Source organism: Gallus gallus, chromosome 9 (genome assembly GCF_016699485.2).
Source record: "Gallus gallus isolate bGalGal1 chromosome 9, bGalGal1.mat.broiler.GRCg7b, whole genome shotgun sequence".
Classification (NCBI taxonomy): Eukaryota; Metazoa; Chordata; class Aves; order Galliformes; family Phasianidae; genus Gallus; species Gallus gallus.
In genome coordinates, this window is record NC_052540.1 from 22,192,202 (window position 1) to 22,207,544 (window position 15,343).

At 43.4% G+C, this 15,343-nt stretch overlaps 1 protein-coding gene across 12 annotated transcripts in view; it reads right to left on the minus strand.

Moving 5' to 3' along the window:
- Positions 1-5,241: 5,241 nt before the first annotated feature.
- RSRC1 (arginine and serine rich coiled-coil 1) overlaps positions 5,242-15,343 on the minus strand; it is a 117,578-nt gene continuing 107,476 nt past the window's right edge. For 5 of the 12 annotated variants that reach the window (XM_046898531.1, XM_046898528.1, XM_046898524.1 and 2 more), the window contains 3 exons: positions 12,172-12,278; positions 11,113-11,259; positions 10,295-10,531 (listed from right to left, as the gene is read on the minus strand). In XM_046898531.1, coding sequence (XP_046754487.1) covers positions 10,439-10,531; positions 11,113-11,259; positions 12,172-12,278 — 347 coding nt within the window. In that variant the 3' untranslated portion in view covers positions 10,295-10,438. Of the gene's footprint in view, positions 8,675-9,699; positions 9,938-10,294; positions 10,532-11,112; positions 11,260-12,171; positions 12,279-15,343 lie in introns of those variants that run through there. The other 7 variants (XM_046898530.1, XM_046898525.1, XM_046898520.1 and 4 more) reach the window with 3 other exon arrangements.

Here is a 15,343-nt window from a genome sequence, read left to right on the forward strand (position 1 = left end):
GAGAGCCCACCGCCCCGCCGGCCCCTCACGGCGGCGCCCGCTCGCCCACGTGACGCGTCCCGGTGCCGCTATTGGCCGTGACGGGACTGCGGGGCGGGGCTACCGCTGCCGTGGTAACCGCTGCTCGCGCGCGTGCCCGCTCCAGAAGGTTCGGGGGCTGAGGGCGGCGGGAGCGCGCGCGGAGCGGCGCCTCAGGGCGGGCGGTGTTGCCGCCAGAACGGGGCCGCGCGCCCGTGGCGGGCTGCGGGAGCCCGGGGTGCCCGGCGCGCGGGAGGGGGCCCGAAGCTCGGCGCCTCAGGAATAGTTTTACTTTTCTTCCACTAGATGGCAGTAAAATAAAGTCCCTTCGTTACGAGGGGATGCTGCGTCCTGTCCTCCCAAGCGCTCCTCTGAGCGCGGGCCTCAGCTCGCCACACGGAGAGCGGCGATCCTCAGTAAAAAGCATCGTGTTAACAGAAGTTATAAATAACACACAGCACCGAGAGCGACTGAGGCCGAGATGGGGCGAAACCCGCCCGTCGGGGCCGTGTGACGGCGGAGCGGCGCCCGGGCCGCCCTTCAGCGCCCTGAGGGGATGCGGTGACCGCGCGGCGCCCACACAGCGATCCTCACAGCGATCCTCACGGCGCGGAGCCCCTGAGAGGAAAACCGACACGACAGATGAATGAAATGAGCCCGCAGTGTTTGTGAAAATTACCCGTCACAGGTGAGCCCCAGCCCACGGGCCGAAAGGCTCTCTGAAACGCCTGTGAGGTGAGATCGCATTCATACCAGAAACTCAATCTGCAGAGAGCAGGTCCTATCGAGTGTTCATTCACTGATCACTTGTCGTTATATTTTGATTAATAGAGAGCTGCCCTCGATCAGTTTGGTGTTCCTATTATTGCAGTTCATAATATGCAGATCGCAGAATCACAGAATGGCCTGGGTTGCAAAGGACCACAGTGCTCATCCAGTTCCAACCCCCTGCTATGTGCAGGGTCGCCAACCAGCAGCCCAGGCTGCCCAGAGCCACATCCAGCCTGGCCTTGAATGCCTGCAGGGATGGGGCACCCACAGCCTCCTTGGGCAACCTGCTCCAGTTCCATGCATATTATGCAGCTCATAATATAATATTCATTAGTATCCATGACATGCTGTGCTGCGTTGAGTATTTATTACATACTCCAAACCAGCAAGGCAAGTTTGCATGAACATGACTAGCACGTGGTTAACTTGCTTGCAGTTTTCCACCAAAACCTAACCAAATATTTTTTTTGTCAGCATTTACTGCTGTTTCTGAGCACGGTACAAACCAGACTGCAAGCTCAGTGTATGCAGTGTAGCCTTTGTATGAATTCTGCCTTGTAATAACAAACCCATTAGTTCTCTGCGATGACAAAGAGGCAATATGGAGCCCTCCAGGAGCTGCTGAGAGCACATCGTAGCATCTGCAGTTTGTTGCTTAACTTTCTATGGAGTCAGTCTCCTGAAGAGATTTCTTTCCAAGTCAGAGCAGCCCGAGACGGATTACTGTGCAGATAACTAAGCAAAATGAGTTCCAGTTATTGTTAATTTTTTGGCTGCTGGTAGGAAGATGGGCCCCGTTAGAAGTGAGCTCATTATGAGAGGCTCACTAACACGATAAAGTCAGTACTCTATTTGCACAGAGTGATACCTCTAATTGCTCAGGCCTTCTTACGGTTTGTGTCTGCTTGAGTTAGATTTCTTTTGTGTAGATAAAAAGACTTCTGTAAGAAATCACCTCAGTGCTACAGCACTGTCAGTCTGGAGGGCATCTCCAATGAGATTAATGATGTCTGCCTTAATATAAGAAAACTTTGCATAAATGAGATTATGGTTTCTGCTGGAACCTGCCAACTCTTATTCATTTGCAGTAAATATTATCTTTAATTAAAAGTTTTAAGGTATCTTGTTCCTGAGCTAATGAGATCTACAGTGATTTCCCTTAGGAATTAATTTACCTTCTTAATTCTTATTCATTTTGGTGATATGACTATTTAAATCTGATTCAAACTTCAGAGCTTTGTTGAACATATTCATCTAGAACAAAAGGTCATTTTGCCATATTGACGTTGAGTTGGTATTTATAATTCTCTGCTCCCTCTCTGTTCCATAGGTGTTTGTTTAGGTTCCTGCCCCAAACATTTCCCACTAACACTTCTGTTTGTCTTAGCTGCTCATGCTGCGTGGCTCTTTCAGCAGCTGTTTCACTTTGGCTTCTGCTTTCTCTTCCATCCAGAGTACAAATCAATTAAGGTGAAGCTGAAAAAAAGGTCCTGATTGTGATCAACTTATTTAGCATTGCAGAGTTATGTAAGGCACACTAAACTATGTGTGCAATTAGTGGGAAATACAGAAATATTTGCCTCTCTATCCATGTAGTCATCAGCTCCTGTTTTTGTACAAGGATTATGTCCGACCAGTGGGTATGCTTAGCACTTGGAGGTGAAAATTGCATTACTGCATACATGTCTAAATAGGCAAAGTGCCGACCAGCAACTGGTTTGTGAGAATGCAAACCAGAACCTGTGTGAGGACTGCGCACCAAAGGGCAGTGTTGCTGGCTGGATTCAAGGCATATACTTACCATTGTGATACCAAACATGTATGTACGCAGTCTGACTCTCTTTGTGTTCTGTACTTAATTAGGAAATACCCTTAAGAGCTATCATTCTTAGAAGGGGATTAAAAAGTAGAGTATTTTACATAGCCTGCTGTGGAAACCCATTGCTAGCTCTGTTCTTGAACTGCTGCTGGGTGAGGAACACGGTTTGTGGCACCAACTGAGCGTGTGTGGGGCTGTGCTATGTATAGGATCATCACCGACTCCTGCAAGTTGTTGATGGCCTTCCATTTATAACTTACTGCAGACCAACTTCCTCCCATCGCACACAAATTAGAGGACTATCAATAATGTATGAGCTAATAAGTAATGCTTGTGCGCTGTTGTCTGGGCAGCAAGTATCATTTAGACTGCAAGAGAGATCCTCATGTTGTGTCAGGTAGATTGGAGGCCCTCCGTACATGAGAGGCTTCGGCAGCATAAAAGGATGGGATTTTTGTGCGTCTTTAAGACAGCTGAAGGAAGTGGTGAAACTCATTCTGTTAGATTCAGAGAAATGTGAGAGATCTGCTCCCTCTTCAAAATCAATCCTTGATTTCCTTGACTTATCTGATAGCTGTTTACAAAATATCAGTGTAAGAACTGCAGGAATTGCCAGATTGGGTTACCCTTAAGTCTCTGTGGTGTCCAGTGTCTTATTTACAACATCTCACGTCTGGATGTTTCATAAGAAACCACTAGAAAGTGCACAGCAGCTGTGTGGGGCACAGCCTGCCCTTGCAATTGCTCATCATTGCCACAGAGAGTTATTTCCAGACTGCAGGAGAAGCTTTTGTTTCTTTTTAGAAGTATTCTGGTGTCATTTGTTCCATCATCTATGTAAACAATGAGCCCATTTGAGTTTCTGAGCTTTTGACGTTAATTACATCTTGTAGCAATGAATTCCTGAGTTCAATTTTTCATTCAGTGAAACTGCATTTGTCTTAATTAGCCCTAATTTTGTGTCTCGTTCTTCTGTTCTTGTTTTTGTTTACCACAGTGAAAACGGAGGCATATCAAATATATTCTCTCTCCTTTTTTTTTTAATGAACAAACTCCCCCCCAAAACCTGCCTGGTCTCCGTGAGTGTTTATCACTGATACCAGGATTTGCTTTAAAAGCAATACTTGTTTTAAACAGGCTCCACGGTCATCATATACAGTAACTGCTCAATTATGAGAACTTTGGCAGCACATATTAAAGTTTTAAGGAACGGAAGGAATTTAATTCCTGAGCTACTTCAGCACGTTGCAGCTATCTCACTCTGCCATTCTCAATGGCCAAACAACTGAAAAACAGGTGCTGGTGACACTGAACTTGAACAGTCTTCCATACAGTGATGGATTTACTGAAATCGCAGCCATCCCTGGAGGTGTTTGAGAACCATGCAGATGTGGCACTGAGGGAAGTGGTCATTGGGCATGGTGGGGGTGGGCTGGGCCTGGAGATCCTGAAGGACTTTTCCAACCTTAATGATTCTACAGTTCTATGATACACCTGGGGCAAAACCTCCATCTGGTGAATGGTGAAGGTACCAAAACTGAGCCAAGAATTCAGCCACCAGGCTATAAGATCGGCCAAATGCACAGCATCACACCCCCAGGGGCTGTAAATCAGCTAGGTAGGAGTGACTTCAGTTACCTAGTCCCTGCTAGAGCCAATCTCCATAGGAATCTGAAATCCAAGCTCCTTCTTTCCAGCTTCAGGCCGTCTGCACCACGTGGAGCTCCATTTTTCCACCACCCAAAATTGGTGACCACAGCTCAGGCAGTACCATGTTTGTTCACATAATTGAACTAATTCAGAAGATCTTGCCTGCCTTAGGCTGTTTGTCTCCAAAACTAAAAACAAATCCTGCTCCTTAAGCAAAGAATATTAAAGCCATATTTAAATGAGTCCCATAGAAAACAAGGCTATTAAATGCACGTTATCACAACATCAAGTTAATCCAGTTCAGAAACGATCACAGTGTATGACTGCCTTCACAAGTAACATGAGTATTAACTGTCGGTTTTAATAGCAAGGAAGGGTTTTAATCAGTTCTGAAGAGAGAATGGCAGCTTTTATTGCACAATTACTTCTTAATTACATTTGCTGCAGCCCCTAACTTCCAAAAAGTGTTAGTTCTGCTTTTCTAGCTATTGAGAATAGCAGAGTATATTAAAAATAGGTCCTTTTTCTGAACTATTTTGGAAAGAGCCTGGCAGCAGATCACTTGGGGCTCGGATCCGTTCTGTGCTGCAGCCTGCCCTGCGCTGCCCAGCAATGTCAGAAGCAAGGTTGAAGGTAATTTGAGAGGACTCAGACAATCAGAGCTCAATCCCCGGCCCGTTTTGTAAGGATCAGCAGTTACTATTTAAATTTAAAATGTATTGGCATAAATGAGGAATCCTGACTTCTTACATTTTTACAGTTAAGTCCTTTTATGGGTGGGCTTAAAGATGCACTGCCATTTCCAGAGACTGGAGTGTATTTTTAGTGGAAGCCTTTTGATAGCGTTGTTAAAAACTGATTGCATTCCATCCCTAACGTCAGCCTGATGCAGAGTATTTTGCAAAGGCAGTTTGTTATAAATTGTTGGTAAGTGTCAGATAAAAGCATCATTCTACTACAAGCAACTAGCGGTAGACATGTAATAACATTTACATTAATATTTTATTTAAATGTATCATCAATTCACATAGTCACCCAGCTCTGTAACTGGTATGAATACTGAAATAATACGCCCATAGCCTACAGAAAAACACTCTGAAATTCACCAAAAAGGTATCCAAAACCACATTCGACATTTTAACAAATGTTAGCTGTGTTCAGCTTCCACTAATAATAATTAATGAGACTTGTTTATGTCTTCCTTTCAGGTCTGTAACGGGGACGCAGCCGCTGCAGGCAGCAGATGTGAGCAGTGGCAGCCCAGAGGATGGGGACAGCCGTGCTGTGCCCCCGGCAGCGCTCACTGCCCGGCCCAGGTCAGTGCTTTGTGCTGGCAAGGGACGGGGTGAACACACTGCTTCTTCCTGCACGGTCACCCAGGGAATTCACAAAATACAGAGGATTTTACCTGTTTGATGGGTATTTTTTGTTTGACAAGATTTACGTTCTAAGGCACCAGCAAGTGATGAGGTAAACTGCTGTCTGCTTACCCTAACTGCAGCTGCAGGTAGGAAACAAACAGGCAAACACAGTTTGTGTGCTCTTCTTTATATGGCCATATGCATCTTATTTATATGGCCACCGTGGGTCGTGCGACAGCTGCTCTGGGGCTGCAGAGACATCTAGTGGGAATGAGGCTCTCACAGCAGCAGCTCAGAAGCATGAGAAAGCACCTTCAAGCTGCAGCATTTTCAGAATACTGCACTCCAAAATGTGCCCAAGGGCTGAGATGCTCCTCATGTCACCACTGTAAGACTATGCCGTGCAGTCCTAATACATAATGCATTTCTAAAGAAGCAAAACCAATAGCCAAGTAGTGATTTTCATTTTTACCTGGATTTAAATCACACTAGAAAAATAATTTTCAGCTTGCAAAGCACACAAACCTTGCTGAGTGGGAGCCCAGCTAGCAGTGAAATGCAGTTCTGCCCTGTTGTGGGGAGCTGAACTCCCTCTGCCCCTCTCTGGGCTAAGCTTCAACTCCTGTTTCCTTCCAGAAGGAGTCATCATAGTACATCTTGTCCTGGAGTGGCAATTCCAGAGTGACTCAGAGCCTAAGTCTTGCTCCCCAGCATCATACAATCTGGCCCAGCCACCTCTATTTTTTCCCTAGGTCTCAGCAAAGCAGTAAGACAAAGAGGGCAGGGAACAATCAGGAAAAAAAAAATAGCAAATGAAGCACTCAGTCAAAATTACAAATGGTGAATAGCTTAAATTTTGGAGTACTGTTACTTGTAGCATTGCTTATTATTACTGCTACAATTTGAAGTCACTGCAGCCTTGTGGCATAGGTGGATTAAGTCATGGGTTCGAGCTGATCTCTTCTAAAACAGGTTTCTAGAGTTCAAGGATCTCTGCTAAAAATAACTTCCTTCTGGTAACATGACAAATGGAAAACTGTGATCATCGGGAAGGTTGGTTTTGGGTTACTGATGGAAGAACAGCCTTCAGGATCACTCAGTCCTGTTCATACCTGAGAGGTAGCAGAAGTAGCAAAATTTGATCTGGCCAGCAGTGTTGTCAGAGCTACAGAAATCTTTCTAAAATACTGTAACCACAATTTAAAAGTAAACACAGCTGATTTTCAAGGAATTATCATAATTTAAAAAAAATAGTTGTGGACATGCTGGATGACTCAAGGGCTAGTGAACATTTTACCTGAAAGTTATCAAATCAAAATCAGCCTGGCTTGATTTTAATTGATAGTGGCTGTTCGGCAGGCTAAGTGAAATGAGTTTGCTAATGTAATTTCTAGGGGTAGAGGTCTTTGCTGACTACCAGAAGTCGGAATAGATCAAGTTACAGCATTATCTTTTCACTCCTACACATGGTTTGTCTAAGTCAGATTTAAGGTAGTTTGGTACTACGAAGAACTTTGTGTTGCAACCAGTTGTGTCTGAGACACACTGCCACAAGTCCTGAATGACAAAACCTTAGCACAGATGTCTCTAAGGACTACACAGTGCACCCAACAGTCCCAGGTTTAGTTGGGTAACTAACAAACAACCGCTTCTTTCCCTTTCTAATTGGGAATCCATTCACGTTCACCAGGAGGATGGAATAAAGTGGAAAATATGGCGAGAAGAAATACAGTCTTAATAGACAAGAGTCATAAATTGCAATGGTTTACATTGGAAAACCTCAGAAGCAAAGACGCTAAGAAAGCAGGATTACTGTAGGAAGGTATGATTTTTTTCTCTGGCTCAGGAAACACGTGGGTTGAAAGACAGCAGTGCATTTTTCCAGGACCACGGTGATTAATCTGTGCACATTAAGATGAGTTGCATGTCTGTGTTATGACGCACTTAATAAAAATTGTATCTGGCTATCCCATTAGGTAATACATTTATGTTTTCCTCAAGCAAAAATGCCCCACATGTGGAGCTTATGGAGTGCACATGTATTTGGGTACAACCCTTTGAAAATACGTCTAAAGCTTGTAAAGTAATTTTAAGCAGTAGGTTTTTCAAAATTATGTTTAGTCCTGCAACACTGGGTATAGAATCGAGTTGATTTGTAATGTTGCTGCCCTCTTCCATACTTCATTTCTGATGCTCAAATATCTGTCTACCTTTGACAGGAAAATGAATAATTTATCACAGGATGCTATTCAAGTAAAAGCAAAATAAGGAAATAGAGAGTTTACACAACTGGAATCAAGAGTGCTGTAGTAAACAGTTACACTTATACCCCTACAGACTGGCCTTATGCAACCTTTACTTTACAGGAGCAAACTCGGTGGAACAGCTCCTATTTTTGCTGAAAGTTTAAGCTGTAAAATCAGCAACAGCGGGTTCTGAGGGCAGAGCACTGATCCAGCACCTCTTTGGTAGGACTCAGCTTTGGAAAGCACCGACACTGACTGCAAACAAATCCTGCAGCAGGGCACCGACATCACAGGGGTCAGCGTTGGAACATCCAGCTTCACTGTATGCAACAAGGGATCCATGGTGTGATTCAAACTCACTTGCAAGATACAACACCTGGCATTGCTAAGATTGATAATAAACTCCAAGTGAAATCTTACCTTTGTTAATGACACACTTGAGCGTCACAGACTTGGTTTAGACAGCTTTAAACATCTGTGCTGTGTGAATGTGCAGGTTCCTAACAAGAATAGGACGCTTGCTAATTTGTAACAGACGACTTCTAGTTAAAAACCCAGTCCTGCCAAGCCCTTCTCCCAGCACCAACAACTTCATAAACGTCAAGTATGCATAACGAATGTTCAAGATAGGAGTTGGGATGGGGGCAGAAGGTGATAGAAATCAACTTGACAGTGACTTGCTCAGCGTCCAAATTACATTTGGCATACCTCAGTACAGGACTTAATCTTCAACCTTTCTTCTTATCTCAGAGGATCTGAATGCTTTTTCCTTCCAGATCTAGTCACAATTCTCCTTCAGTATGGACCTGCTGGACAAACGAAGTTATTGATTGATTAGAAGCTAAACCTCATTACTACCACTAAGCCTTGCTCACTTCGACTGCTTTGTAGAATTTTCTTAATAACCTATCAGGGATGCAAATGAAATAAGAATGATTTTGCATCAAATAAAAATACCAGAATTATCCAACATAATCTGTGAAAAAGAGGAATTTAATCCTGCACCTTCTATGGAGATCAAACAGTGTTTATTTACTATAAAAGACATGCAGGAGGTGATTACGAAAAAGGACAATAACGAATATTTGCTACTTGAAAATGCTGAAATGAAACAAGGGAAACATTTTTTTTCCCAATTTTTCTTGCAGACAAACAGCCCATTTAATGTGGGACCAAGTAAAACCCACACTGCTCATAATGAAAAACTGAAAACGTGCTAAATGCAAATTTAATACATTTTCCCATTACATCAATGATCTAAACAAAAATAAGATGACCAAAGTACATTTCCAGAATCTTTTCCCCTCCAATTAGGAATAGCAAACTTAAGAAAAAAAAAAACACACAAACCTTATGAATTTCTTCATTCACAAAGGAGAGCTGATGTAGGTAATTTCCCATGAGATATTTATGACCAGAAGTTGCAGGCTTATTTTAGTCTCCTATCAATATAATAGTTTTTTCACAGATCTGCTAGGCACCTCAAAATAAATATGTCCATATTTCATTTCTCTCTCATATTTAGTTAGATGATGGACAGATATATATATATATTTTGTAAATATATTTAAGGGAGAATTTTGATATGGTCACATTTGACTAATCTTTCATTATTTTAAAGACACGCTTGGACAAATGGAAACTTCAGACACTGAGAACAGCCTCTCTGCACAGAAATAGGCATGCCATTATTCTTTTCGACAAAGGTCTGCATCAATAGACACAATCTTTATATTATTTCCCATTAAGAATGCAGAGAAAACTGTCTTTTACTGCTTATCAATCATTTTAATATGCTTGAAGTTGCATAGGAAATACAGCTATTGACAACTGCTGAAAATGTAACATGTTTATTTAAAAGAATAACATCGTTTTTCCTTAAATAAACCCCAGGATGCTGACAGCAGTGGGTAGGCACTCAAGAAAATTTGAAACAGCATTTCTTTCCACTCAAGACCACCAAAAGCAAGGTAGGAGGTGAGGGGCAGGCAGGCGAGCACATCAATTCAGATGGCCTCTTGGCAACAAGACTGCCCACAGATGTTCAGGATTCAAACGCTGCTCCCGTAACGCTGAGTGGAAGGAAGAAGAGATAACAGCAATATAATTTGCCCTGAATCCTTCTTCGGCTGCAAAAGATCTAATGGCCCAGGGTGGTATCATTTGTACTCCAACTGTCTCAGCATTGGTAAATCTGAACTTTCTTTGACAGTCTTATTTTTTTTCATTTATCTTTAAACTGCTACATGGTTATATATTTTTGGAGGATTGGGAAGTATAAAATTACATCTCCTTGGGCTGTCAAGTCTGCACCCAAGGGGAATCCAGTATTAAAAAAAAGCAAATTACACTGCTATGATAGCCTTCCCTTCTCAGCAACCCAAGTAACCCAGCAATGAGCTAGGGAAAAAACGCAGGATGGAACGTTCTTGTGTATTCAGATGAAATATTTATTCTCTGTACAACTCCTACTGACTATTAAAATCCTCTCAAAAGAGAAAAATACAACAATTTAATGGTAGGATTCCATAGCGCTCACAAAGAACTCATACACAGTGGTTGCAGCAGTTTGCTCAGGCCACTGGACTGCCCATCAGCCTTTCCTGCCGCATAGCAATCAGCCTCTGGAACCACTTCTCTTCTGCTTCTGCCTTCTCAATAAACAGCTGAGGGATGAAGGAGAGAAGAACAACAGTAGGCACAACTTCAATTTGTTATAACGTGTTGAAATACATACATGCAATGTCAGTGCTAAGAAAAGAAGCCCAGCTACATACTGGTGTTAAAATAGTGACATAAATACAGAAGTCAAGGTTGACACTCCAATAATTTGAAAGCCAACATGGTCTAACTTCAGTCTCCCCCCTAAAATAGTGAATTTGTTGGTGGTCTCGCATTGTTGTTAGCCATATCCATTATTTGGAACTTGCATTAGTTTGCTTATGGCAAATCATTTTTAACTTCCTAATTCTTAAAAAAAAACAGCAGTTAAAGTTCAAGTTAAAATACAAAACAAAAATATTTCACTTGTATTCATTTGTCTTTTAGCCAAAGGAAGCTCCTCATTTGTAATTCCTCTGTTGCATTACGCAAGGAAAGTAGTTTTGAGCCAGTGAGTGGCCCATTGATAAACACTCTTCAGACCACAGACTATTTGATGACAGGGCATGGCAGTTATTAGGGCACGTGAACCTGGCCACATTCAACGGGCCACATTGTTCTAAAAGAGAAATATCAACACACTTACATTTGGATGTGCTAAGGAATTATCATCCTGGTATTTGATGGCAGTAGGAATATTGGCAGGTACTGTTTCTTTTTCAGGGGCAGATGCTTCGACAGATCCTGCTCCTACAGTTACAGGTTCGTATTTTAGTTCGGGAGGCTCTACTGACTAAAAAGAAAGAAACACACTGAGTATTTCATCTGTGGACTCCCAAACACGACAGTATCTTAGCTGAGCATTCAGCCTTCTTTGAACTGCAGCACATGCCCACAGAAAGGTCCTCCTGTGGATGCTTCTCAGCATGCACGGATTGGGCACGGACTCACAAACACACGAAGTGGAAGAAGGTACTGCCGAAGGCAATGGGAGAGCTTTGGTTGTGGGATCGCTCTCTGAAGAAGCACTGTGAACTTGTTGGGTATTTCTGAAAAGAAAATGCATGTTCTCAGGGAAACAAACAGCAGTGATTCAAAACACTTTGTTGTCGGATGGAAAAACTGAAGCAACCCTTTGTTTGCGTGCTTCCAAAAGCAGTGTCTGAGTTTGTAGAAGAGTTGGCAGCCAAAATGCAGATAAAGTTCTGAAATGCGGACGTCTCACATTAGGTTTCCGAAAGCTGTCTGAAAACAATGCCGTTTTGTTCCAGTGAATAAATATGGGCTTGAACTCTGGTTTCAGCTAAGCAGAATTAAAAATACTAATCTCTACCTTTAACTGCAATGTAAATGTGTGATCACTTTTGCATTTTAATTCTTCTACTTCCAAAAAATCTTCATGACTGTATATGATTTTAAAAGGCTTTTTGAAAATCAGAGTTGTGCAGCATAGTTACACTGTCAGAACAGCTGCATTTCATGGACATTGTTGCATGCTTAAACGTATCCTTCTTTCACCCACACAGCAATATAGGAGAGTCCTCCACAGCAACATAGGAGAGTCCTTGTCCAAAAGCTGATTCCAGTGGTGGCATTTAGGAATGTCAGCTCTGATGCTCCTTCATCAATGGAAACTGTATTCATGGCGTAGCTCCCACCTGACTTGGAAGGGATTACACACCAAGAAAGGACATTGCAAACTTACCTTTTTGACTTCTTTACTTGATCTGAATGTCTGTGGAACAAAGGAGTCACTTTCAATAGCTTCAATTTCTTTCACTCGTTTCACTTGCTCCACCAGGGTGGCTTGGTCTACAAAAAGAAGGTGTAGTGTCAGTATACATTACTGTAAGCTTGCAATAAATGCTGTACCTAAGCAATGCACTCAATGTATTTTACCAGAGCATATACTGCTTGCAATGCAGCCTACGAAATTCCGTTACAAAGAAGACACAAAACCTTTCTCCTTTAGTAAAAATAACAACAGTGAGTTGGCACTGCTGTTCAATGCATGACAACGTTCAAGATGTTAATGTAAAAATTTTGAGAGAAGTCCTTGCAGTATAACTGCTCGATTTATGGCACGAGAACTTCCTGCAGGTGAGGATTTGTGGCTGGAGCCGATACCTCTGGGGAGCCCAATGTGCATGAAGTAGCACAACTGCTTCTGCTGGTATCGAGGGCAGTTTGGCTTCAGCTGTGGATGCCCACAGCAATGAGCCTTGCCCTGTGTTTTCATTGCAAGCTAAGTGATCACTTCTGTACTGCCTGCTCATTACAATACATCTGACCAAAAAGAGTAGTTACTTCACTGCCCGTTTCATTTTCTGCTTCTTCAGATTCCCAGCTCAGTTAATCTCATAGATACCTCTATGTCTGACTGCAGCGACAACTGAATCTTCAGTCCTTCTTTTCACTGCACGCTTTTATTTCAGCCCGTGTTTAAAAGCTCTGTTGGCCTGCTGCTGAGGAATTCTATTTTAAAAAAGATTTCTAAAGATCCCATAGGTAGTATAAAAATAAACAGACCAATGCCCTGCTAGAGAGAGGAAATTCTCATTCACCAGGGTGCTCCAGCTCGGGAGCACTTCGTAGTCACAGTACTGGAACTGGGGGTCAGCAATGCAGGCAGGAGCATGGATTTGGGATCAGCTGCTCTTGGCCTGTCACTGCGTACTGCCTGAGTCTTACACAGACCAGTGGGGATGACAAATTATTAAGGGCAAAAATCACTAAATGTTGAGAATTACATCAGTGACATTACCTTGGGAAAATGGACTGGAGGAAGCATAACCCATTAGTGCGTGATATTTTTTGACAAACACATTATTGGTAGATAAAATGACTTCCATGTGTTGTTTGTCAGATGTCAGTAGAAAGGATATGTATTTCACAGTAAAATCAAGAATAATGGAGTCAGAAAGCTGAGAGGCTACAGACAAAAAAGAAATCAATACTACCTCATTGCCCAGCAAGTCATTCTACTGTGCTACTGTGAGCAAAGCCAGCTAACTACTGCGCTTGGGATCGTTGTGCCATTCCTTACCGATAGGCCATTCCAGCAGAAAAGTTGCAATTTATTTTGTTCTTTTTCTCATGACTTGACAGAAAGAAGACCCCAACAGACAGCAGAGCAAACAGCACCACTGCAGAGAATGATCCCCATCCCCTGGCTTTACCCACGGCTCCCCCCAAAGTGGCAGCATCCCCAAACAAGGCTCCACGCTGTGCTGCTGCATCCAGGGAGAGGTTTTATGGCTAATTTGTGTTCTTCACGTCCAACTGTAAGTATGAGTGCTTACATTACACTGCTTTCATATATTATAACCACATAATCTACCTTTCATAGTATTCTGAAACAAGTTTGCACAGTAACATCTCTCTTTAGAATAACAGAAATACCAGGGGTAAAATCTAACAGACGACAATGAGGAATCCAGAAATAGGCAACATGAGAACACCTCTTGATTTCTGCTCTACGCCCCACATGCACATTCACCTCCCCCCCATTTCCCATGCCCACTTGAACTCTGCAGCCTCCTCAGGCATTCACAAGCACCCAGGGAAGAGCTGAGGTGGGCTTGTGCAGGGGCAGGCAGCAGTGCTGCGCAGGGTGTGGGGGCAGGCAGTGGGGCAGGCAGTGCAACCAGTGCCCCCACCCGAGCCCCTGCAGCCAGAGCCTCCACAGCACAGTGCAGGGCACACTGCGTTTGTCACTCTGCAGCCCACGTCGGAGGCACGCAGCTCTCTTTTCTCAGCACACAAAAGCAAGATATGTAATTCGATGCTCAATTTACCCTTGTCTCGTAGGAGATTTTTCCCTGCTAATTGATAGAAATTAAGCCATTAATCAAGCCACTAGCCATCATTCAAACCAGGGAAGATGAATACAAACTTTCATCATAACCACCTTCCCCATTTTAGTGTTCATTAGCATTAATTTTTAATGCAATTATGCTATTCTTTTACGCTGAGCTCATAAATTACTGCTCTTTTGTTGCTCGCTGGCCTTGTAAAATCCAAGGTAATGCTTTGTGCTCTGATCTTAAAGGCAATTACTGGGTTCTTCTATCTTTTATGTATCTGTATCCCAAATAACCTCTGTATTGTATGTACAAACTAACGAGTGGATATATTACGCATACGTTTAATATGTAACAATTTGTCTATATTGAACTTATCCGAGTCTCTCGAAGGCTTTCAGACAAATAAAACTATTTCCACACCCACCACCCCCCACTGCAGGCACCAAGGGAGCAGAGCCGGGCCCTGCCCAGCAGAACGTACCACCAGCAGTGGCAGCACAAGCTGTGCTCCGAGCTCTGTGCTGGAGCAGCTCCCAGCGCTGCGCAGCGCTGCCGGCTGCTGCAGTGACCGCCACGCTCATATCCCAGTGCACGTATTGATCCTCAGCAACACATCAGGGGAAGCGCACAGGAGTGAGAACCACCCTGGTTACCCTCAAACACCGAATACAAAGTAAGTGGCTGAATGAAAGATGGAGCTGTGTTGGGGTACAGAAGGCACCAGATAAAATCGATCACGCTGAGGAGCACGCTCTGCTTTCAAGCTCCCCCCACCTGATGCCCACTGTACCTCTGTCTCTGCTCTCTTCTTCGCGTCCTGCCAAGGCCGATGTGCACCCACCGCACAGTGCTGTCACAGACAAAGGCACCAACTGCTGTGGCCCTTCAGTGCCTGGTGAGCCCCACAGCAGCCTGGGCAGAAGTTCCTGACAACGCTCTAAAATGAGGTCTGGATAGCAACAGTACAGATCTGCACACTGAGTAATGAGAAGTGAGTTACTGGCTCCTGCTAAGGAAAGGCTGTCCGAGATGAAGCAATGCAGACTGAAGCAGAGATCCTACAGAAAATTT